The 22,330-nt window shown below is 52.8% G+C and overlaps 4 protein-coding genes across 5 annotated transcripts; all 4 read right to left on the bottom strand.

Annotated features, from left to right (window-relative positions):
• Positions 1 to 4,651: 4,651 nt before the first annotated feature.
• On the bottom strand, positions 4,652 to 10,755 carry LOC135278851 (uncharacterized). The gene is made up of 5 exons (XM_064385691.1): positions 7,492 to 10,755; positions 7,043 to 7,305; positions 5,877 to 6,033; positions 5,410 to 5,678; positions 4,652 to 5,035 (listed from the first exon to the last, which is right to left on the bottom strand). Exons 1-5 carry the CDS (start codon positions 7,607 to 7,609, stop codon positions 4,781 to 4,783), a joined length of 1,062 nt encoding a protein of 353 aa, XP_064241761.1. The 5' UTR covers positions 7,610 to 10,755; the 3' UTR covers positions 4,652 to 4,780.
• A 598-nt stretch (positions 10,756 to 11,353) lies between these two features.
• On the bottom strand, positions 11,354 to 12,953 carry LOC135278849 (phospholipase A and acyltransferase 1-like). Its single transcript, XM_064385688.1, has 3 exons — positions 12,475 to 12,953; positions 12,013 to 12,281; positions 11,354 to 11,630 (listed from the first exon to the last, which is right to left on the bottom strand). The coding sequence occupies exons 1-3, from the start codon at positions 12,584 to 12,586 to the stop codon at positions 11,523 to 11,525; spliced, it is 489 nt and encodes a 162-aa protein (XP_064241758.1). The 5' UTR covers positions 12,587 to 12,953; the 3' UTR covers positions 11,354 to 11,522.
• Positions 12,954 to 16,526: 3,573 nt separating this feature from the next.
• Positions 16,527 to 18,329, bottom strand: LOC135278412 (phospholipase A and acyltransferase 1-like). The gene is made up of 4 exons (XM_064384933.1): positions 18,116 to 18,329; positions 17,671 to 17,878; positions 17,208 to 17,476; positions 16,527 to 16,804 (listed from the first exon to the last, which is right to left on the bottom strand). Exons 2-4 carry the CDS (start codon positions 17,783 to 17,785, stop codon positions 16,697 to 16,699), a joined length of 492 nt encoding a protein of 163 aa, XP_064241003.1. The 5' UTR covers positions 17,786 to 17,878; positions 18,116 to 18,329; the 3' UTR covers positions 16,527 to 16,696.
• Positions 18,330 to 19,844: 1,515 nt separating this feature from the next.
• LOC135278847 (phospholipase A and acyltransferase 1-like) lies at positions 19,845 to 21,907 on the bottom strand. 2 transcript variants are annotated; one of them, XM_064385686.1, is made up of 4 exons: positions 21,419 to 21,907; positions 21,175 to 21,233; positions 20,965 to 21,081; positions 19,845 to 20,582 (listed from the first exon to the last, which is right to left on the bottom strand). In XM_064385686.1, the coding sequence occupies exons 1-4, from the start codon at positions 21,528 to 21,530 to the stop codon at positions 20,475 to 20,477; spliced, it is 396 nt and encodes a 131-aa protein (XP_064241756.1). In that variant the 5' UTR covers positions 21,531 to 21,907; the 3' UTR covers positions 19,845 to 20,474. The 2 variants fall into 2 exon arrangements, with proteins under 2 accessions (XP_064241756.1, XP_064241755.1); XM_064385685.1 differs by having other exon boundaries at positions 19,846 to 20,582; positions 20,965 to 21,233.
• Between the last annotated feature and the right edge of the window lie 423 nt (positions 21,908 to 22,330).

Raw genomic sequence — 22,330 nt, 5'->3', positions numbered from 1 at the left:
GTTCACATTTTTAAATGTATTGTAAGACTAGCTGTCAGCTAAGCTCAACACTGTGAGGCAGTAAAGGAATTTAATTCTACTTACCAAATATCCTATTTTATGTTTAATAAGATATAAATATTTGTTAGTTTTATGGGATGTTTAGCAGCTTCACTGTGTCTCTGAAGTATTAATTAATTAATAAGCCAATTATGATCAGGCTGAGAACAAGGTATAATGTGCTGGAAACAGAAGAGGCTTTGATGGCCCAGAGGCACAACAGGTCCTGGATTCATTGTGCTTTTTAATAGAGCTGCTTGCTTCCAGATTAATTTCACTGTGCCTGTGCTAGTAACAGGGGATGCTAGTGGTGATCAAAGATAAATATACCTATTTAAAGTGCTCCTTAACAGGCCAGACTAAATGGTGATTTACCATATTGTGGTCTGGCAGACACACCTTGTCAGCCAGCAGCTCCTTAGGGGGAATTAACTTCTGTGATGAAATTGCAGTGTCTTCACCCAGCCCAGCCTTGCATGTCTTCAGTCTGAACTGCATGCCCAGGAGGGAGTAAACCTCAAGGCTGGACTGAAAGCCAAAAGAAAGAAACGGAAAGAAGTTCCTTTCATAGAAAGAGTCTGGGGCATGAATCTTTGAGTTATGCTGAGACATGGTGCCAAAAGGGTCTAACAAACTTACCCATTTTTAACACCCAGGTAGGAGGGACAAAGTGCCTGTGTGCTGGCACAGAGTGCAGATGTAAAATCTACAGCTGGAAGTGAAGCTGGGGCTCCTCATGGCTTTCAAATTGTTCCCAGGATCACTGGGAGTGCAGTGCTTGTCCAGCCCTGTGAGTGAGCAGCCCCAGCCCAAGCAGATGCACTCCCTTTCCACACTGCAGCCTCACAACTCCTCCCAAAGGGCACATCAACAGGACCTTTTGAGATCCCTGCTGTGGGTGGTTTCCTCTCCAATAGGGCTGTTTCTGCTCACACAGCCATTGCTACATAGGACTCCCATCCCAGCCCAGAGTGTTCTCCCATCTGAGTTACTTCACATCAAGATGAACTCATGAGAATTAATCACTGAGTACTACTAAAGATGATTTGGGGTCTGGAGCATCTCTCTTATGAGGAGAAATTGTGGGAGCTGAGTCTGTTTCGTCTGGGGAAAAGTGAGAGGAAATCTCATTAATTAATATAAATATCTCAAAGGTGAGTGTCAAGAGGAAGGTGCCACACTCTTTTCAGTGGTGCCCAGTGACAGGAGGAGCAGTAGCCATAAACTAAAACACAGACAGGTCCACCTCAATATGAGGGAGAATTTCTTTTTATTGAGGGCAGCAGAGCACTGGAAGAGCTGTCCAGGGAGGTCATGGAGTTCTCCCTCTCTGGAGATGTTCACAACCCTCATGGATGGCTCCTGTGTCCCCTGCTCCAGGCAACCCTGCCTGGCAGGGGGGTTGGACTGGATGATCTCTAGAGTCCCTTCCAACCATAACAATTCTGCGATTCTGTGAAAACAGTTTTAACAGAAAATAGAAAGATTTTGCTTAGAGCCACATTAGTTCTAATGACACAAGCTTCCAAACAAACCAACAGCAGCAAGAAATGTGTCTTCAAAATAATGTTCTACCTTCCTAGGTTTCTCAATATCTCCACTTATCCAGTCTAGATTGTTTCTCTATTGATTCCAACCCAGTGAATCATTAGCTACTGCACTGTAAAGCTGTGATTGCAGTGTGTAGTAGAAGGTATATGCACAAAAATGCTGCAGAGTTAAAAGGAACTCTTTGCTTTTAGAATCACAGGAATTATCAGAAAATTGAAAATTCAGTATTTAGAAGAATTCTTACATTAACACCTAAGCATTAAAGGAATTGCTTCAGTAATGTGATTTGCTACTGACAGGCAGCAAAGTCAGGATCAATGAGGCAGAAAAACTTGAGGGTTCTGTTCCAGCTTTGTTGCTTGGAAACTGGCAGAAAAACGCAAGGCAAACACAGCTGCTCCCTCTGTAAGCACAGCCAGGGTTGGCTGCTTTTGAGTGCCAGGGGAAATTTAATGCTTTTAATGCCCAATAACTATCTCCTTGCTGGGGATTCAGAAGTAGCTCTGAGAAACAGAGGACACCTAGGGGTTAGTTCATATCTACCCCACGGTATATGGAAGTGTGGTAAGGACAATGCATCCATTGGGGAGAAATCATTAATAGAGTGGTTCTTTCCTCAGGACTTGTGACATTACTACATTAATAACTGGCAAGGCTTTGCAGATGCAGTGGCCACCTCAGTCATGCTTGAAGTGTGCAGAACTATGTAGTTATACGTACTTGTCTGTGTGACAATTTGCTGGGCCAAATTTCAGTGTCTGAACTAGCAGCCTGTGGCTAACAGCAGGCTGGTATGTGTGACAATGTGCAAAGAATCAAGTATTGCCAGGTGAAAGTTTTGCAAAAGGATCTAGCAGAAGGCTGTGTCCCTGGTTTCCTGGAGGGAGGCTGACAAGGTGGAAGTGAAATGGCATGTTATGACCTCAGTCTGAAACTAAATGTTGTCTTATTTCTAGTAGGTGTATGCTCATACTGAGGTAAAGATCACCTTGGAAGAAGAAGCCTGAAACCACTTTGCACTAAATGGAAAGTCCTCTCAGATAATTGTCAAGCACTTCTACAGCTTGCTGCCAAAAGTAGGTTCAGAGAAAACAATGCACTTACATGTCCCTCTGTTTTATATCATGTCTGTGGTGTTCTGTTGGGAGAAAGTGTTTTTCTGTCAGCAGCTGTAACATCACATTTTGACAACTCCAGGCAAACTTCCACCATGCCTCAGGTTTAACCTGAACAGCTTGCTTCCAGCATCTTGTAACACCTCCGATGACAGGGGTGGCTGTGGTGCTGTGAGCAGCTGCACAGCAGAGTTACTCCATGGTCACCTTCTCAACTCCAGTTTAATTAAAAACATCAACCCCATGCTCATGTGCCACCTCCACAGCCAACAATGGCCTTGCTCAGCAGGACCATCAGGAATGTGAAACAACCACCTCTAGCAGCAGAGATATTCAGCTCCTATCACTCAGTCCATTAAAAAGCTGGAGCTGGAACAGATTCTCAAATTTTATACTGTCTAGCCAGAGTTTCTGGTAGAAGAAATCTCAGGCTGAGCAGGGTTATTGCTGCTGCCATCAACCATCTGTTCTGCTCTTGGGAAGCCCTTGCCATGCCTGGCTGCTCTAAAGGCTGCTGCAGAGCATGTGGTGATCACTGGCACCTCAGCTTCTGACAGAACAGGAGAGGCAGAAAACTGCAGGATAAATACTCACTTAGAGGACACTTAAACCCTAAGGGGAGCAAAACTATGTCAAGGTTTGAGAATTGGGATTAGGGCATTTTACAAGTGTCAGGGACCCACCAGGGAGGTCTAATACTGCCTCAGTGGAGCAATGGAAGCAGAAATTCTGCCAAGGCAGCTTTTTCTTGCAGTTAATGGTGAATGTGCCTATCTTTGGCAGGATGTCTCCTGGCCAGAAGTCCAGCCTTGTTGAAGGGTTTCAGAACTCAAGTAAGAGTCACTTTTTTTTTTTTTCTTCTGGAACCAAATCAATAATGTGTTTTCTTGAAGTGTGATTGTCCCATCTAGTGCTGCTCCAGGCTGATCTTTCCCACTCTCCCTTTCTCCACAAGTCATCCCACTTTGCATCCTTTGCAGCTGCTTCTCTGCCAGTTCCCTTACAGGCACCCCTCTGCATCTGGAGTTCCAGCACCCCTCACCCAGCCAGAGCCACTGCCCCTCTCCAGCATGGCACAGAAAGCAGCACTAAATGAGGCTGAGAGAAAAATGCCAAGGCAGACACCCACATTTACAAATAGCCCCAACTCCAGCAACTCCTGCATGGTTGCAAATTAGTAATGTAAAAACAACAGCAGCTTAATCTGGGTATTAAAACTGTAGCTGCAGATAAAACAAAAGAAACAAACTACTGTAGATGAAGGGTAGTTAAGTAGCTCTGCAATACCTTAAGGCAAAAATGTTTGTCTGTGGAATTTGAACGGTTTTCTGCTCTTCTGAGAGACCCTAAACATAGAACCTAAACACAGAAACCATCAGCAGCACTAAACCCACAGTACTGCAGCTGGAAGTAAGAGTTGTGTTTTCTGTTTTGAGCAGCGAAGGCCAAGCTTCTGCTTTTAGGGCCTGACCATTTAGGGCCTGATTCAGTTTGTTGGTACCATTCTGGCGTTTTGGGTCATTGTTGCATCCCCAGTTTATCAGTACATGGTTCTCACCAGAGGTTTTTATCTTTATTGGTATCACTCAGCAGGGGAGAAAGGCCATACAGGGCTTCAAGCTGAAAAGGATCTGAAAAGCTGTAAAATTACAGTCAGGGTATAGATTGACTGTAGGGACCCTGAGAGTTGGAAAAAAGCCCCATGATACACCTTCATTTCTTCCAAAAGAAGTAAGGGAGCTAGAAGGGTCTGAGCGCTGCCCAGCTGGCTGATGGAGACACAGGAAAAGGGTTTGCTGTCAAATGGGGCTTTGGGAGACCTGGGGAAAAAAACCAAAACTTGAGAAAGAAGTGAGTGTCTTAGGCAGGTGGAGGAGGGTAGTTAAAGAGAAATTACTTGCACACAAAGCTATCCTCAAACAGATAAAAGACAATTTTAGGCAAGATGAATTTGGATATTTACAGTTTAATAAGTCTTTGAATTAATTATCACAGCAGTTGCTAATAAGTGTTCATTACACTTGTGGCAAAAGCTAAACAGTGACCAGGGACTCCATGCCCTGCTTGAGCTCTTCCTAACAGCAACTCCGTTCTAGTATATCTCTCCCCGCCTTTTCAAATTTGCCAAAAGTGACGGAATGAGCAACATTGCTGGAAGATAAACCAATACAGGCAAGAAGACTACCACTACCAGCAACAACAAAGGGAGCACCGGCCACAAGAGGAAGACCAATCACAGGAATACTGGCCACAGCCATAAGACTGACAGCTCCTATCCCAGCCATCACTGCAGAAGAAACAGAATTAATATTCTGAAGCGCTGTCTTGGCCTGTAAAGAGAAAGTAAAAGACAGGTTAGAGACATTATAAGGACTTATATTTACCCCCAGATATGATAACTGAGAAAAGGCAAAGATAATCAGGGTAATTGAATCCGGTCAATGTGCCCCATTATCAGAAGGGGTAACAGGCAGGTTTGTGCCCCCGGGAGGTGGCACTCAGTCAGAGGGCACTGGCAGGCTGCAGGCAGAGCACAGGGACCCTCCAGGCCCAGGGGCTCTGGGGAGGCAGCGCTGCTTTGGAGCCCACGCCTGGCACTGGGCTGTCCCCATGCAGGCTGCAGGCTGTGTCCCAGTGCCCAGCTCACAGCCAGCAGCCAGGAGGGGCTCTGGGAGGCACCAGGGGCTCACCCCGGGACACTCACCTGCTCAGAGACTCCATCTCCGTAGCGAAGCATTGTCACAAAGTGCTCACAGTTCTTGAGGAACAAACGATATGGCAGCTCCTTGTCAATCCATTGCTCAGCACGCCGGATGATCTCCTCCACAGGGAAAGGAGTGCGGTAGCAGTCATACTTGTTGTTGACATGCCATTCATCATTTCTCACCACCTCCTTCAGGAGCTCCTTCTTCACCTTGGCTCTTCTGAGAACTACTGACCCACTGCTGGTTGACGGGGATGAGGCTGCTTCATCTGGGGAAGGCAGGGAGGAGGTAAGGCAGGCAGGCAGATCTTCTCTGGCCCCCTCAAAACCTCAGATGGCTTTTGGACTGCTCCTGGAAAGCTCATCTACACACACAGGGTCCACATGGAGCAGCCCATGGAGGCAGAAAAGGCGCCTGGAGCATCCCAACACCCCCTCTGCACCCTGCCAGGCTGCGCCAGCCTTACCTGCACCAGTCACGTGGATGACATATCCTTTCCCCAGGTAGAGGGCCCAGTGCTGGTACGCTGGTCGCTGGATCTCGATCAGGTCCCCAAGGCTGGGGTCGTCCTTGTTGTCTGTCACACCAAGAATGCGCACTTCTTCACGTATAACAGCCCTCAGCTGGAAAACATACAGTAAACACTTGGTGAGGAATTTAGCTTATTTGGTGAGAAAGTTAAGCTTAAAATCAGTTTTTTCCACAGAAACAGCCAATAGAGCATCGCTGATAGAAGCAGGATGATGGAAGGACTGCACCAGTCCTCAGCAAAGCATTGGAGGGGAGGTGGTGGCCTAAGGAAAGGAAAACTTGCTTTCAAGTGCTAGCAGACTACCACAGAAATAATCATAGACAAAAAGTAAAAGCAGATGTGGCAAACTGGCCACTGCTGCTGGGGATCACCTTGAATGAAGATATGCTTGACTTGGTATTTCTTAATGGGATGGCAGGGAGAAGCAAGGTTACAATGCTGAAGTTGCACACAAAGCTGTATACATATAAAAAACAAGAGTCTATGCACTATGAGTTTGGGTTTTTATGTTTTATTAAGGCTTTAATTTTATGCTATCTATAAGGGTGGCAAAAGAAGGGCAGAGACCCTGTGCAGCCAGGGATTCCCTGCTCTGTTCTGAGCTTTTCCAGATGGCCCATCAGTGCCTCCTTCTGTCTGGATTTCAGCCCCATCAACTCACACACACAGTGAAGGCAACAGCACAGATCCGACTTCCAATGTGCAAATAATTGCTATCTTAGCAGACAAAGGGAAAGCAAAACTCAGGCTGGAAACACAAATAGCACTTTCATTTAGCCAAAGGCATGGTAATGGGGAATAGGCAGGGATACCCAGAACATTAAATCAACAATAGCCATGTGCCCCATTATCAGAAGGGGTAACAGGCAGGTTTGTGCCCCCGGGAGGTGGCACTCAGTCAGAGGGCACTGGCAGGCTGCAGGCAGAGCACAGGGACCCTCCAGGCCCAGGGGCTCTGGGGAGGCAGCGCTGCTTTGGAGCCCACGCCTGGCACTGGGCTGTCCCCATGCGGGCTGCAGGCTGTGTCCCAGTGCCCAGCTCACAGCCAGCAGCCAGGAGGGGCTCTGGGAGGCACCAGGGGCTCACCCCGGGACACTCACCTGCTCAGAGACTGCTTCTCCATATCGAAGCTCTATCACAAAGTACTCACAGTTGCTACCAAAGCCAGGATAGTTCAACTCCCTGTCAATATAACTCTCAGCACGCTGAATGATCTCCTTCACTGGGAGAGGAGGGTATGAATGGTCATACTTGTTGTTGACATGCCCTTTATGATTTTTCACCACCTTCTTCAGTCGCTGCTTCTTCACCTTTCTGATGAATACTGGCATTGTGTGGGCTCCCGGCTTTAGGCCCGGCTTACCTGGGTATGAGAGGGAGGAGATGAGGCAGGCAAACCCTTGGTGCCTCCAAGACCTCAGAGGGGTTTCCTTTGCTCCTGGATAGGTCATCTACACACACAAGGCTCACCACCAGCCCATGGAGGGAGACAGGGCTCCAGGAGCACCCGAGGAGCCTCCTGCACCTTGCCAGCCTGCAATACTCTTACCTACAGGTGTCAAGTTGATGACATAGCCATCCCCCACGTAGATCGCCCAGTGCTGATGACGAGGCCGGTCGATCTCGATCAGGTCCCCGGGCTGGGGTTTGCAATTGTCCTGTCCCATCTCGGGGTGGTTGGGTGGGGCCGTGCGGGCTCCGCCGGGCTGGCTGAGCGCAGGGCAGAGCGCAGCGGGGAGGCGAGGGCTGTGCAGGGGCAGCTGCCGGCAGCGCAGGCACGGAGGGTGTCAGCGGCGGCGCCGAGGGCAGCGGCTGCCGGAGCGGCGGCCCCGCTCGGCCGGAGCCGGCTCGGGGCCGCTCCGCTGCCGGGACGCGGCTGCCCGGGGCTGCCCGCGGGGCCCAGCCCTGCCCGGGCCCTGGGGCACCTCCGGCCCGTGCGGATGGAGGGGCCGCGTCCTGCGGGAATCGCCCGCTCGCAGCCCCCGAGCTCCGCTCACCTCAGCGCCTGGCCCGCTGCTGCCGGGGCCGGGATCCCGGCCCGCTGCTCCCGCTATAAATAGTTTTTAGAGGCGATTTCGCTATCGTTCTGAGGTCACCGCCCTTTCTGCCCCCGCAGATATGTGTCTGGCGCCCATCCCGTGCAGCGGCAAGTCCCCCCCGCCCCCATGGCTGTGCCAAAACCACCCGTGGAGTGGTAAACGTGATCTTGTTGCCGAGGAAGTGGGGCCACCACCTCAATGTGGGGACACTATCCCCGAGTTATCCTCCAGGCCACTGATGGGCAACAGCCAGGACCCTGCGCCCTTCACTACTCTGGACATTTTCTTGTAGAACAACAACTGCTGGATCATCATTAAAACCTGCCTTGTCTACCAGTCTGTAAGTTGCTAATAAAAATGGCAGAGGATGCTGCAGAGAGATCCCAAATGCCCTCGGGTAAATTCAAAAGACTTTGCAGCAAAAAGCTCATGTATTAGATTGATGTTAACCCTACCCACAAACACAGACAAGGGGACCAGGTTGCACGATGCTGAGGCTTCCCTGGCCAGCACTGAATCAGCCCAGGTTTTCATCCTCTGATGTGCACCACATCCAGGTGCTTGAAATGTCTACAAAAGCCCCTCTGTTTAGGGACAGGCTGTGCCCCTGCCCCTGACCATAATCAAGGATATTTCTCTCCAGTCGTGGGAGAAAAACAGCCTTGACTCTATTCCATGACAAATGCAGGTCTTGGGCTTTGCCAATAGCTCCTACAAAGGCTCAAAATACAGCAAATGATGAATTGTGCTGCTCCTCCTTATGGTTTGGGCTGTGTTCCACCAAATCCTGTCAATGCACCCACCAGGCTCCAAGGAAAGGCAGCCCATGATGAGCAACCTCACCCTGACTGCAAAGAGATGCCAAGTACATCTGCAAACCTCTGCATTCCATGAAATGTTGCAGCTCTCAAGAACAAGAAGACAATTCCTCGGATAAAATAATGCCAGTTCTTTTTATTGAATGATGAAGCAGAGATGTGAGAGGTCCATATGCTGCCCTCACACAGTGCACAGTGCTCCCTTGTCAGGGTGTGCAGACAGAAAGCTCTGAGAGCAGAAAGCTTAACTAGGTTACTGTATAACCTAAATATTTTGCCCGTGAAAAAAGTTTCAATTCTATTTCCAGGAATTCAAAAACAACTTTCAGTTTCATTATGACGTGTTCTCCTGTATTAAAGCCAATATCTTCACTCAGATGTAATAATAAAGGGCAGAACAAAAAAAAAAAAAAAAAAAAAAAAAAAAAAAAAAAAAAAAGAAGAAAGCTTGACTTGGTTATTTTGAACATTGTAAAACTTATGTTTAGAAAAAGAGTGAATTAATTCCTTCTTTTGGTTTCCTTTAATGCAGAGCTTTTGGTTACCTACTAAACCATCTATTTCTCAAGCCACAAGTTTTTCACTTCAGCTCTAGTGATTCCATTACTGATGGGGCTGGCAGGGGACTGAGTGTGCCAGTGGCTGCCTGGTGCTTTGCTGCTGGCTGGGGTTAAGCCTGGACAAGCTGTCCAGAGCAGACAAAAGCAGCCAGCCTCTCACACACAGCTGTGCTGCCCTCAGCTGTCCCTGCAGGCCAGGCAGCTGCCTGTAAGAAAAGCAAGCCAGGGTTCTGTGTCTCACAGGTGGGATGCAGGTGACCTGCTTCCAAACACTCAAGGCAGATCCTGCAGCTGAAGGACAATAAAGCACACTTGGCCTGAACAGTTTTCTTGCAGGGCAATGCACACATCAGCTTTGTGCCAAGGAAATGGTGTGGCTCAGGACACTGGGAGATGAAGCACAGGTGCTGCACAGCTCATTCTTCACATCCCTGACCCCCAGCACTGCAGGGACCCTGGCTTTGCCTTCCTGCTGGCTGGGGGAAGATCGATCTGGTGCTTTAGAATGCTTATGAACGCTTTGGGATTAACATTTAGTCACTGAAGAGAGAATGGCCACAGCTCCGTGGGTCAAAGTCTCCTGGCTGCCTTTGTAATTCTTTAAGCCCCTCAGTGGTTTTTTGGCAGCTCAAGGAGTGAAATCCGAGAATGGGCTGAGAGTTTGAAGGGAGCATAAAAATCGCCTAGCAGGCTTGCTCAGGTCCAATGCCAGCAATCACTGCACTTACAGGGGTGAAGTGGGAAATTTTGATGAGCAGTAGAAGAAGGAGCTGATTGAGAAAAAGACAGCTGGGTTTCCCTGTCAGACCTCCCCACACTGTGGGACTGCTGCTGCTGCCAAAGATAATCCGAAGAGCCAGGGAAAGAACACTTTGTAGGCAGGTAAATACTGAGCAAAACACCATCCCACCAAAATGAGAATGACCCTGTAAAACACGGAAGGATCCAGCCTGTAAGACCTGCCCTTCCTTCCTGTCTCCCCAGCTCCCAGGAGCTGCTCAGTGCAGGCAGCACAAGCTGCCCAAGGTTTCAAGACACAGCACATTCCCTGCCTGTCCTTTTGCAGAGCTGGCAGCCAGGGCTTCCCCACTCTTACGGGTTTAGGCTTCTAGGTGAAATTTCCTATTTGCCATGGTGAAGATGCTGGGAGTAGGAGAGGATGGAGGAAGTGGATGGCGGGTGAATGATCCCTATAAGGGAACTGGCAGATATCCCAGGCACATCAAGGAATGGTTTGGGGAGGGGAATGGGGGGTTTGGCAGTTTTGCAGCTGGTGGTGCTCTCCTGCCCTCGGGGGAAGCGGAGCCGTCGCGCGGTGCCGCGGGCAGCGGTGCGCGCTGTACGGGACTGGGCTGCTCTCTGTGCCGGTGCCCGCTCTGTGCCAGCCCCACGCTGTGCCGGTGCCCGCTCTCTGTGCCCGCTCTTTGTGCCAGCTCTGTGCCGGTGCCCGCTCTGAGCCTGTGCCCGCTCTCTGTGCCGGTGCCCGCTCTGTGCCAGCCCCACGCTGTGCCGGTGCCCGCTCTGTGCCCGCTCTGTGTGCCGGTGCCCGCTCTGTGCCGGTGCCCGCTCTGTGCCGGTGCCCGCTCTGTGGCTCGGCAGCAAACACTCCGAGTCTCAGCTGGAGAACACAGTGAACCCTCAGCAGTCCTTTTTATTTCACTGATACACAGAATGAGCCTCCAGGAGCTACCTGATCAAATCAGGAGGAGAAATCTGCACCAGTGCTCAGCAAAGCACTCCAGGGGAGGTGTGTGGGATGGGGAAGGAAAGGACAACTTGCTTGCAATTTCTCCCAGACTACCAGAAAAACCATCACACACAATAAAATAAAATCTCACGTGGCAAGCAGGCTAAAGCTGCTGGGGATCACCTTGAATGGTGACAATCTCAACTTGTTATTCCTTCCTGGGATGGCAGGGAGAAGCAAGGCTGAATTTTTAAACTTTCAAACAACACTATATTCAAATAGATAAAAGAGAATGTCTGGAAAATAGTAGTTTGGATTTCAGACATTTAATTAAGGATTATTTGATGTTTACAGAAAAGGTGGCACATTTGCTAGAAACCCTTGCTGGCACGAGTAGCAAGAGCTGAGCAGTGACCGCAGCTTCCAGAAGATCCTCCTGCCTTGCTCTGAGCTCTGTCTCACAGCCATCAGTAGCACTATGTCTTGGATTTGCTCCCTGACAATGCAATCCCAGCAAGAGCAGCAACACCAAGAAGAGTAGTTCCTACGATGGCTGAAGCACCACCAACTACAGCTTTTTTGGCCTATAAAAGTGAAAGCAAAAAGCAGGCTGGAAACATAAGGAGCACTCATATTTACAACCCCCTAGCTTGATAATATAGAAAAGGCAGGGATAATGAGGGTAAGTAAATCAGTGAGAGGCATGTGCCCCATTATCAGAAGGGGTAACAGGCAGGTTTGTGCCCCCAGGAGGTGGCACTCAGTCAGAGGGCACTGGCAGGCTGCAGGCAGAGCACAGGGACCCTCCAGGCCCAGGGGCTCTGGGGAGGCAGCGCTGCTTTGGAGCCCACGCCTGGCACTGGGCTGTCCCCATGCAGGCTGCAGGCTGTGTCCCAGTGCCCAGCTCACAGCCAGCAGCCAGGAGGGGCTCTGGGAGGCACCAGGGGCTCACCCCGGGACACTCACCTGGTGAGAGACTGCTTCTCCATATCGGAGCTCTGTCACAAAGTGCTCACAGTTTCTGTTAAGCACATCATATGGCACCTCCTTGCCAACCCATTGCTCAGCACGCCGGATGATCTCCTCCACGGGGCGAGGAGTGCGGGAGCGGTCATACTTGTTGTTGACATGCCATTTGTGATTTTTCACCACTTCCATCAGGAGCTCCTTCTTCACCTTGGCCCTTGTGGCGCATATGGAAGAGCTGCTAAGGGTAATGGATGAGGCTCCTTCATCTGCATAAGCCAAGGAGGAGACAGTGCAGTCAGGCAGATCCTCTCTAGCCACTCCAGGACCTCAGATGGGTTTCTGACTCCTCCTGGAAAGGTCATCTACACACAGAGTCCACCCCCAGCCCATGGAGGGAGACAGGACTCCCGGGGCATGCCAGCACCCACTCAGCACCTTACCAGGCGCCACCAGCCTTACCTGTCACGTGGATGACATAGCCATCCCCCACGTAGATCGCCCAGTGCTGGTACAGTGGACGTTTGATCTCGATCAGGTCCCCGGGCCGGGGGTCGCGCCCGCCTTGTGCCATCTCGGGGTGGTTGGGTGGGGCCGTGCGGGCTCCGCCGGGCTGGCTGAGCGCAGGGCAGAGCGCAGCGGGGAGGCGAGGGCTGTGCAGGGGCAGCTGCCGGCAGCGCAGGCACGGAGGGTGTCAGCGGCGGCGCCGAGGGCAGCGGCTGCCGGAGCGGCGGCCCCGCTCGGCCGGAGCCGGCTCGGGGCCGCTCCGCTGCCGGGACGCGGCTGCCCGGGGCTGCCCGCGGGGCCCAGCCCTGCCCGGGCCCTGGGGCACCTCCGGCCCGTGCGGATGGAGGGGCCGCGTCCTGCGGGAATCGCCCGCTCGCAGCCCCCGAGCTCCGCTCACCTCAGCGCCTGGCCCGCTGCTGCCGGGGCCGGGATCCCAGCCCACTGCTCCCATTATAAAGCTCATGGCAGAGGAAATTGCGTTAATCATGCCGGGCTCTCTGCCAGCGCCACTCTGAAGCCGGCCCGTCCCATCAGACTCGACCCTCCACGCAGTAGAAGACTCCACTTCCAGTCGTGGTGCCAGAGAACTCCTGTTGATTGGAAACTCTCCTCTTGCACCCGAGGAAGCCGAGCTGCCGCCTCATTGCAGCGAGCCTCTGTCCCCCGCTGCTCCTCCCGTCCTGTGATGGGCAACAGCACTAACCCTGTCATTCCACAGGACATTTCCTGGCAGAACAACCACCCCTGGATGCTGATTGAAACCTGCCTTGGGCCACTCAAACAGTCGCTGCCACAAATCACAGAAGATGCTGCAGAGGGATTTGAAATGGCCCCGTACAAATGCACACGACTTTGCAGCAAAAAGCAGGGATTAGATCTGTGTGAACCCAGCTGCAAACACAGTAAAGAGAGTGAGCTGAGACCCCAGAGCCAGGCTCGGAGCTGCACGATGCTGCGGCTTCAGCCCAAGTTTTCATCTTCTGATGGGAACCAGATTCACATGGCTGAAACCCCTACAGAAGCCCCTCCATGTAGGGAGGGGCTGCAGCCGTCCTGGCTGTGCCTCAGAGCACATCCATGGATATTTGTCTTGGCTTTTGGGAAAAGAACAGCCTTGACTGTACTCATTGCCAACTGCAAAACCACCTAACTGGTATAGCTGTGAAAAAAGCTTTGATTCCATTTCCAGGAATCCCAGAAGTAGTTTCAGTTTCAGTTTGATTATATCATGTTTCCTTGTATTTAAACTAAATGTAATTCTGGATGTAATAACAAAGGGCAGCCGAAAAACAACAGGAAATCTTGACTTGATTATTTCAAACATTGAAAAACTTATATTTAAGAAAAGGAATGATTTAATTATATTTCTTTGCTTGCTTGCAAAGGTTTTGATGCTCCAAATAAACCATCTTTTTGTCAAGTCTCAAGTTTTTCACTTCAACCCTTCTGCTTCTCTTCCTGATGGGGCTGGCAGGGAGTGAGTGTTCCAGTGGCTGCCTGGTGCTTTGCTGCTGGCTGGGGTTAAGCCTGGACAAGCTGTCCAGAGCAGACAAAAGCAGCCAGCCTCTCACACACAGCTGTGCTGCCCTCAGCTGTCCCTGCAGGCCAGGCAGCTGCCTGTAAGAAAAGCAAGCCAGGGTTCTGTGTCTCACAGGTGGGATGCAGGTGACCTGCTTCCAAACACTCAAGGCAGATCCTGCAGCTGAAGGACAATAAAGCACACTTGGCCTGAACAGTTTTCTTGCAGGACAATGCACACATCAGCTTTGTGCCAAGGAAATGGTGTGGCTCAGGACATTGGGAGATGAAGCACAGGTGCTGCACAGCTCATTCTTCACATCCCTGACCCCCAGCACTGCAGGGACCCTGGCTTTGCCTTCCTGCTGGCTGGGGGAAGATTGATCTGGTGCTTTAGAATGATCATGAATGCTTTGGAATCAACATTTGATCACTGAAGTGGTGATGGCAACAGCTTAGAAAGTCAAAGATCCCTTGCTGCATTTGTAATTCTTTAAGCCCCTCAGTGGTTTTGTGGCAGCTCAAATAACAGAATCCTAGAAGGGGTTGTGAGTTGCAAGAAATCACAAAAATCACCTGGCAGGCTTGCTCAGGTTCAAGGTCAACAAGCTCTGCACAAACAGGGGTGAAGTGGGAAATTTTGATAGCACAGTGCAAGAAAGAGCTGATTGAGAAGAAGACAGCTGGGTTTCCCTGTCAGACCTCCCCACACTGTGGGACTGCTGCTGCTGCCAAAGATAATCTGAAGAGCCAGGGAAAAGAACACTTTGTAGGCAGGTAAAAACTGAGCACAACACCATCCCACCAAAATCAGAATGACCCTGTAAAACACGGAAGGATCCAGCCTGTAAGACCTGCCCTTCCTTCCTGTCTCCCCAGCTCCCAGGAGCTGCTCAGTGCAGGCAGCACAAGCTGCCCAAGGTTTCAAGACACAGCACATTCCCTGCCTGTCCTTTTGCAGAGCTGGCAGCCAAGGCTTCCCCACTCTTACGGGTTTAGGCTTCTAGGTGAAATTTCCTATTTGCCATGGTGAAGATGCTGGGAGTAGGAGAGGATGGAGGAAATGGTTGGAGGATGAATGATCCCTATAAGGGAACTGGCAGATATCCCAGGCACATCAAGGAATGGTTTGGGGAGGGGAATGGGGGGTTTGGCAGTTTTGCAGCTGGTGGTGCTCTCCTGCCCTCGGGGGAAGCGGAGCCGTCGCGCGGTGCCGCGGGCAGCGGTGCGCGCTGTACGGGACTGGGCTGCTCTCTGTGCCGGTGCCCACTCTGTGCCGGTGCCCACTCTCTGTGCCCGCTCTGTGCCCGCTCTCTGTGCCCGCTCTGTGCCGGTGCCCGCTCTGTGCCAGTGCCCGCTCTCTGTGCCCGCTCTGTGCCGGTGCCCGCTCTCTGTGCCCGCTCTCTGTGCCCGCTCTGTGCCGGTGCCCGCTCTGTGCCGGTGCCCGCTCTCTGTGCCCGCTCTGTGCCCGCTCTCTGTGCCCGCTCTGTGCCCGCTCTCTGTGCCGGTGCCCGCTCTCTGTGCCCGCTCTGTGCCCGCTCTGTGCCCGCTCTCTGTGCCGGTGCCCGCTCTCTGTGCCCAATCTCTGCCGGTGCCCGCTCTGTGCCGGTGCCCGCTCTCTGTGCCCGCTCTGTGCCCGCTGTGTGCCCGCTCTGTGCCCGCTCTCTGTGCCCGCTCTGTGCCCGCTCTCTGTGCCCGCTCTGTGCCCGCTCTGTGCCCGCTCTGTGCCCGCTCTCTGTGCCCGCTCTGTGCCCGCTCTCTGTGCCCGCTCTGTGCCCGCTCAGTGCCCGCTCTGTGCCCGCTCTCTGTGCCCGCTCTGTGCCGCTGCCGCCGCTCCGCGCGGGTTCCCCGCCGCTCCCCCGGCGCTCCCCGGCCCGGCCGTGCCCGCCCGCCCCCGGCGCTCGGCGGCCGGGCTGATCCTTTCCGCCGAGCATCTCGGATCCCTCTTTCCACATCTCTGCCTGAAAGAGCCGTACTTTCGAGGCCATGACCCTCTGGGAGGAGGGGTCTCCTTTCTCTTCCAGGAAGGGTCCCGCCTTCCTTAGCCGACTTCTGTCTTTTGTACCACAACACACACACACACACACACACACACACACACACACACACACCGAGACTCAGCTGGAGAACACAGTGAACCCTCAGCAGTCCTTTTTATTTCAATGATACACAGAATGAGCCTCCAGGAGCTACCTGATCAAATCAGGAGGGAAAGTCTGCCCCAGTGCTCAGCAAAGCACTCCAGGGGAGGGGTGGGGAAGGAATGGCTAACTTGCTTGCAATTTCTCCCAGACTACCACAAAAACCATCACACACAATAAAATAAAATCTCACGTGGCAAGCAGGCTAAAGCTGCTGGGGATCACCTTGAATGGTGACAATCTCAACTTGTTATTCCTTCCTGGGATGGCGGGGAGAAGCAAGGCTGAATTTTTAAACTTTCAAACAACGCTATATTCAAATAAATAAAAGAGAATTTCAGGGAAATATGAGTTTATATTTCAGGCATTTATTTAAGGATTATTTGATGTTTACAGGAAGGGTGGCACAGTTGCTAGGAAGCCTTGCTGGCACGAGTAGCAAGAGCAGAGCAGTGACCGCAGCTTCCAGAAGATCCTCCTGCCTTGCTCTGAGCTCTGCCTGACAGTCATCAGTAGCACTACGTCATGGGTTTGCTCATGACCGATGTTATCCCAACAGCATCAGCAACAGCAAGTAGAGTACTTCCGATCATACCTCTATTAGCGCCAAATATTACATTTAAGGCCTATAAAAGGGTAAGAAAAACATTGGCTGGACACATAAGGAGCACTCATATTTACAACCCCCTAGGAGGATAATAAAGATAAGGCAGGGATACTCAGGGTAAACAAATCAGAGACTATGTGCAGAATAATCACTGATTTATTGTGCCCCATTATCAGAAGGGGTAACTGGCAGGTTTGTGCCCCCAGGAGGTGACACTCAGTCAGAGGGCACTGGCAGGCTGCAGGCAGAGCACAGGGACCCTCCAGGCCCAGGGGCTCTGGGGAGGCAGCGCTGCTTTGGAGCCCACGCCTGGCACTGGGCTGTCCCCATGCGGGCTGCAGGCTGTGTCCCAGTGCCCAGCTCACAGCCAGCAGCCAGGAGGGGCTCGGGGAGGCACCAGGGGCTCACCCCGGGACACTCACCTGGTCGGAGACTCCATCTCCGTATCGGAGCTCTGTCACAAAGTGCTCACAGTTGCTGAAAAGCACATTATATGACACCTCCTTGCCAACCAATTGCTCAGCACGCCGGATGATCTCCTCCACGGGGCGAGGAGTGCGGGAGCGGTCATACTTGTTGTTGACACGCCATTCATCATTTTCCACCACTACCGTCAGGAGCTGCTTCTTTACCTTGGCTCTTGTGGCGACAATTGAAGAGCTGCTAAGCGAAAGGGACGAGGCTCCTTCGTCTGCATAAGCCAAGGAGGAGACAGTGCAGTCAGGCAGAGCCTCTCTGGCCACTCCAGGACCACAGATGGGTTTCCTGCGCTCCTTGAAAAGACAGCTACACACACAGCATCCATCCGCGGCCCGTGGAGGCAGACAGCACTCTTGGGGCATCCCAACACCCACTCAGCACCTTCCCAGGCAGCCCAAGCCTTACCTGTCACGTGGATGACATATTCATCCCCCACGTACAAGGCCCAGTGCTGGTAAAATGGAGATCGTTTGATCTCGATCAGGTCGCCGGGTTCGGGTTTGCAATTGTCCTGTCCCATCTCGGGGTGGTTGGGTGGGGCCGTGCGGGCTCCGCCGGGCTGGCTGAGCGCAGGGCAGAGCGCAGCGGGGAGGCGAGGGCTGTGCAGGGGCAGCTGCCGGCAGCGCAGGCACGGAGGGTGTCAGCGGCAGCGCCGAGGGCAGCGGCTGCCGGAGCGGCGGCCCCGCTCGGCCGGAGCCGGCTCGGGGCCGCTCCGCTGCCGGGACGCGGCTGCCCGGGGCTGCCCGCGGGGCCCAGCCCTGCCCGGGCCCTGGGGCACCTCCGGCCCGTGCGGATGGAGGGGCCGCGTCCTGCTGGAATCGCCCGCTCGCAGCCCCCGAGCTCCGCTCACCTCAGCGCCTGGCCCGCTGCTGCCGGGGCCGGGATCCCGCCCTTCTTCTCCCGCAATAAATAGTTTTTAGAGGCGATTGCGCAATCGTTCTGAGGTCACCGCCTTTTCTGCCCCGGAGCTCCACTTTTGGCACCACCACCCTGCACCCGCAAGGCTCCACTCCTTAGCGCAGTGCCTGTCCCGCTCCTGCCTCGCTCACTCCCGGCCCGCTGCTCCCACTGTAAAGCTCATGGCACAGGAAATTGCGTGATTCCTGCCGTGCTAACTGCCAGCGCCGCTCTGAAGCCGGCCTGTCCCGTCACACTCATCCCCACGCAGTAGAAGACTCCACTTCCAGTCGTGGTGCCAGAGAACTCCTGTTGATTGGGAAAACTCATCCTCTGCCCGAGGAAGCCGAGCTGCCGCCTCATTGCAGCGAGCCTCTGTCCCCCACTGCTCCTCTTGTCCAGTGATGGGCAACAGCACTAACCCTGTCATTCCACAGGACATTTCCTGGCAGAACAACCACCCCTGGATGCTGATTGAAACCTGCCTTGGGCCACTCAAACAGTCGCTGCCACAAATGGTAGAAGATGCTGCAGAGGGATTTGAAATGGCCCCGTACAAATGCACGCGACTTTGCAGCAAAAAGCAGGGATTAGATCTGTGTGAACCCAGCTGCAAACACAGTAAAGAGAGTGAGCTGAGACCCCAGAGCCAGGCTCGGAGCTGCACGATGCTGCAGCTTCAGCCCAAGTTTTCATCTTCTGATGGGAACCAGATTCACATGGCTGAAACCCCTACAGAAGCCCCTCCATGTAGGGAGGGGCTGCAGCCGTCCTGGCTGTGTCTCAGAGCACATACATGGATATTTGTCTTGGCTTTTGGGAAAAGAACAGCCTTGACTGTACTCCTTGCCAACTGCAAAACCACCTAACTGGTATAGCTGTGAAAAAAGCTTTGATTCCATTTCCAGGAATCCCAGAAGTAGTTTCAGTTTCAGTTTGATTATATCATGTTTCCCTATATTTAAACTAAAAATTATTCTGAATGTAATAACAAAGGGCAGCCGAAAAACAACGGGAATTCTTGAATTATTTCAAACATTGAAAAACTTATATTTAAAAAAAGGAATGATTTAATTATATTTCTTTGCTTGCTTGCAAAGGTTTTGATGCTCCTACTAAACCATCATTTTGTCAAGTCTCAAGTTTTTCACTTCAACCCTTCTGCTTCTCTCCCTGATGGGGCTGGCAGGGAGTGAGTGTGCCAGTGGGTGCCTGGTGCTTTGCTGCTGGCTGGGGTTAAGCTGTCCAGAGCAGACAAAAGCAGCCAGCCTCTCACACACAGCTGTGCTGCCCTCAGCTGTCCCTGCAGGCCAGGCAGCTGCCTGTAAGAAAAGCAAGCCAGGGTTCTGTGTCTCACAGGTGGGATGCAGGTGACCTGCTTCCAAACACTCAAGGCAGATCCTGCAGCTAAAGGACATTAAAGCACACTTGGCCTGAACAGTTTTCTTGCAGGGCAATGCACACATCATCTTTGTGCCAAGGAAATGGTGTGGCTCAGGACATTGGGAGATGAAGCACCGGTGCTGCACAGCTCATTCTTCACATCCCTGACCCCCAGCACTGCAGGGACCCTGGCTTTGCCTTCCTGCTGGCTGGGGGAAGATTGATCTGGTGTTGGAACTATGAACACACTTTGGGATCAACATTTGGTCACTGAAGTGACCTTGCTTCATATCTGGAAGGCAAAGTCCTGTTGTTCCCCTTGCAATTCTTTAAGCCTCAGTGTTTTTTTTGGCAGCTGCAAAGCAGAATCCTAGAATGAGTTGGGTTGCAAGGGAGCAAAAAATCACCTGGCATGCTTGTTCAGGTCCAATGCCAGCAATCACTGCACTTACAGGGGGGTTGGAGAAAACTTCCCTAGCACAGTGGAACAAACAGCTGAGTGAGGAAGACCCCAGTGGGTTTTCCTGTCAGACCTACCCACATTTGGAGGTCTGCTGCTCCCAAAGAAAGCCAGAAGAGCCAGGGAAAAATACACTTTGTGGGCTGGGAAAAACTGAGCAAAACACCATCATGCAAAATTAGAGCATTCCTGTAAATCACTGACTTTTTTGTCACAATGGGATATCAGGGAGGAGCAAGGCTGGACTGCTGAACTTGCACACAAAACAATATTCAGATAAAAGAGAAATTTAGGGCAATATGAGTTTGTGATGCAGATATTTTATTAAGGATTGTTTAATGTTTACAGTAAGGGTGGCACTGTTCAAGGAAGCCTTCATGGCACGTGTAGCAAAAGCTGCCCAGTGGCTGCTGTGGCCAGGGACCCTGCCTGCCTTGCTCTGAGCCTTCCTGGCAGCCCATCAGTAGCACTATCGCCTGGATGCGCTCTCGGACAATGCCATCCCAACAACAGCAGCAACACCAAGAATGATACTTCCCACAGCTGCTGCAGCACTGCCAGCAGCTGCATTTTGGACCTATAAAAGGGAAAGCAAAACACAGGCTGGAAACACGAGGAGCATTTATATTTACAACTCCCACACATGATAATCTAGAAAAGGCAGGGGTAATGAGGGTAAATAAATCAGTGAGGGAGAGGCACCCCATTATCAGAAGGGGTAACAGGCAGGTTTGTGCCCCCAGGAGGTGGCACTCAGTCAGAGGGCACTGGCAGGCTGCAGGCAGAGCACAGGGACCCTCCAGGCCCAGGGGCTCTGGGGAGGCAGCGCTGCTTTGGAGCCCACGCCTGGCACTGGGCTGTCCCCATGCAGGCTGCAGGCTGTGTCCCAGTGCCCAGCTCACAGCCAGCAGCCAGGAGGGGCTCTGGGAGGCACCAGGGGCTCACCCCGGGACACTCACCTGCCCAGAGACTCCTACTCCATATCGGAGCTCTGTCACAAAGTGCTCACAGTTGCTGGCAATCAGATTATATGGCACCTCCTCACCAATGCATAGCTCAGCACGCCGGATGATCTCCTCCACAGGGAAAGGAGTGCGGGAGCGGTCATACTTGTTGTTGACACGCCATTTATCATTTCCCACCACCCTCTCCAGGAGCTGCTTCCTCACCTTGGCTCTTGTGGCGTGTACTGAAGAGGTGAAAAGCCAAGTGGATGAGGTTCCTTCATCTGCATAAGCCAAGGCGGAGATAGTGCAGTCAGGCAGAGCCTCTCTAACCACTCCAGGACCTCAGATGGGTTTCTGACTACTCCTGGAAAGGACATCTACACACACAAGGGCCCATGGAGGGAGACAGGGCTCCTGGTGCATCCCAACACCTACTCAGCACCTTGCCAGTTGGCACAAACCTTACCTGTGATGTGGATGACATATCCATCCCCGAGGTAGAGCGCCCAGTGCTGGCACAGTGGCCGGAATATCTCGATCAGGTCGCCGGGTTCGGGTTTGCAATTGTCCTGTCCCATCTCGGGGTGGCTGGGTGGGGCCGTGCGGGCTCCGCCGGGCTGGCTGAGCGCAGGGCAGAGCGCAGCGGGGAGGCGAGGGCTGTGCAGGGGCAGCTGCCGGCAGCGCAGGCACGGAGGGTGTCAGCGGCGGCGCCGAGGGCAGCGGCTGCCGGAGCGGCGGCCCCGCTCGGCCGGAGCCGGCTCGGGGCCGCTCCGCTGCCGGGACGCGGCTGCCCGGGGCTGCCCGCGGGGCCCAGCCCTGCCCGGGCCCTGGGGCACCTCCGGCCCGTGCGGATGGAGGGGCCGCGTCCTGCGGGAATCGCCCGCTCGCAGCCCCCGAGCTCCGCTCACCTCAGCGCCTGGCCCGCTGCTGCCGGGGCCGGGCTCAAAGTCCCCTGTACCCGCAATAAATAGCTTTTTAGTGGCGATTACGCAATCGTTCTGGGGTCACAGACCATCCTGCCCCGCAGCTGCAGGTCTGGCACCACCCATCCCGTGCAGCGGCAAGGCTTCACCCCCTTGGGTGGTGCCAAAACCACCCGCCAAGCAGAAAATGTCATATTGGTAGCGAGAAAATGGGGCCATCACCTCGTTATGGGGAGACTCTATCCCCGAGTTGTCCTCCAGGCCACTGATGGGCAACAGCCAGGACCCTGCTCTCTGTCACTCCACTGGACATTTTCTTGCAGAACAACAACCACTGGATCATCATTAAAACCTGCCTTGGCTACCAGTCTGTCAGTTGCTACCAGAAATGGCAGAGGATGCTGCAGGGGGATCCCAAATGCCCTCGGGTAAAGGCAGAAGACTTTGCAGCAAAC

Source organism: Passer domesticus, chromosome 11, assembly GCF_036417665.1.
Source record: "Passer domesticus isolate bPasDom1 chromosome 11, bPasDom1.hap1, whole genome shotgun sequence".
NCBI lineage: Eukaryota > Metazoa > Chordata > Aves > Passeriformes > Passeridae > Passer > Passer domesticus.
Note: the sequence above shows the minus strand (reverse complement) of the source record. Positions and strands in the feature narration are given on the sequence as shown.

Excerpts from the sequence above, each read along its gene's own strand:
- LOC135278412 (XM_064384933.1), bottom strand. The coding sequence starts at position 17,785 with ATGGGACAGGACAATTGCAAACCCGAACCCGGCGACCTGATCGAGATC. Across the intron at positions 17,477-17,670 it reads ATATGTCATCCACGTGACAG|ACGAAGGAGCCTCGTCCCTT; the intron begins GTAAGGCTTGGG and ends TGGCTTATGCAG. Across the intron at positions 16,805-17,207 it reads GAGATGGAGTCTCCGACCAG|GCCTTAAATGTAATATTTGG; the intron begins GTGAGTGTCCCG and ends ACCCTTTTATAG.
- LOC135278849 (XM_064385688.1), bottom strand. The coding sequence starts at position 12,586 with ATGGCACAAGGCGGGCGCGACCCCCGGCCCGGGGACCTGATCGAGATC. Across the intron at positions 12,282-12,474 it reads CTATGTCATCCACGTGACAG|ATGAAGGAGCCTCATCCATT; the intron begins GTAAGGCTGGTG and ends TGGCTTATGCAG. Across the intron at positions 11,631-12,012 it reads GAGAAGCAGTCTCTCACCAG|GCCAAAAAAGCTGTAGTTGG; the intron begins GTGAGTGTCCCG and ends TCACTTTTATAG.
- LOC135278847 (XM_064385685.1), bottom strand. The coding sequence starts at position 21,530 with ATGGGACAGGACAATTGCAAACCCGAACCCGGCGACCTGATCGAGATA. Across the intron at positions 21,234-21,418 it reads ATATGTCATCCACATCACAG|ATGAAGGAACCTCATCCACT; the intron begins GTAAGGTTTGTG and ends TGGCTTATGCAG. Across the intron at positions 20,583-20,964 it reads GAGTAGGAGTCTCTGGGCAG|GTCCAAAATGCAGCTGCTGG; the intron begins GTGAGTGTCCCG and ends TCCCTTTTATAG.
- LOC135278851 (XM_064385691.1), bottom strand. The coding sequence starts at position 7,609 with ATGGGACAGGACAATTGCAAACCCCAGCCCGGGGACCTGATCGAGATC. Across the intron at positions 7,306-7,491 it reads CATCAACTTGACACCTGTAG|GTAAGCCGGGCCTAAAGCCG; the intron begins GTAAGAGTATTG and ends TCTCATACCCAG. Across the intron at positions 5,679-5,876 it reads CATCCACGTGACTGGTGCAG|ATGAAGCAGCCTCATCCCCG; the intron begins GTAAGGCTGGCG and ends TGCCTTCCCCAG.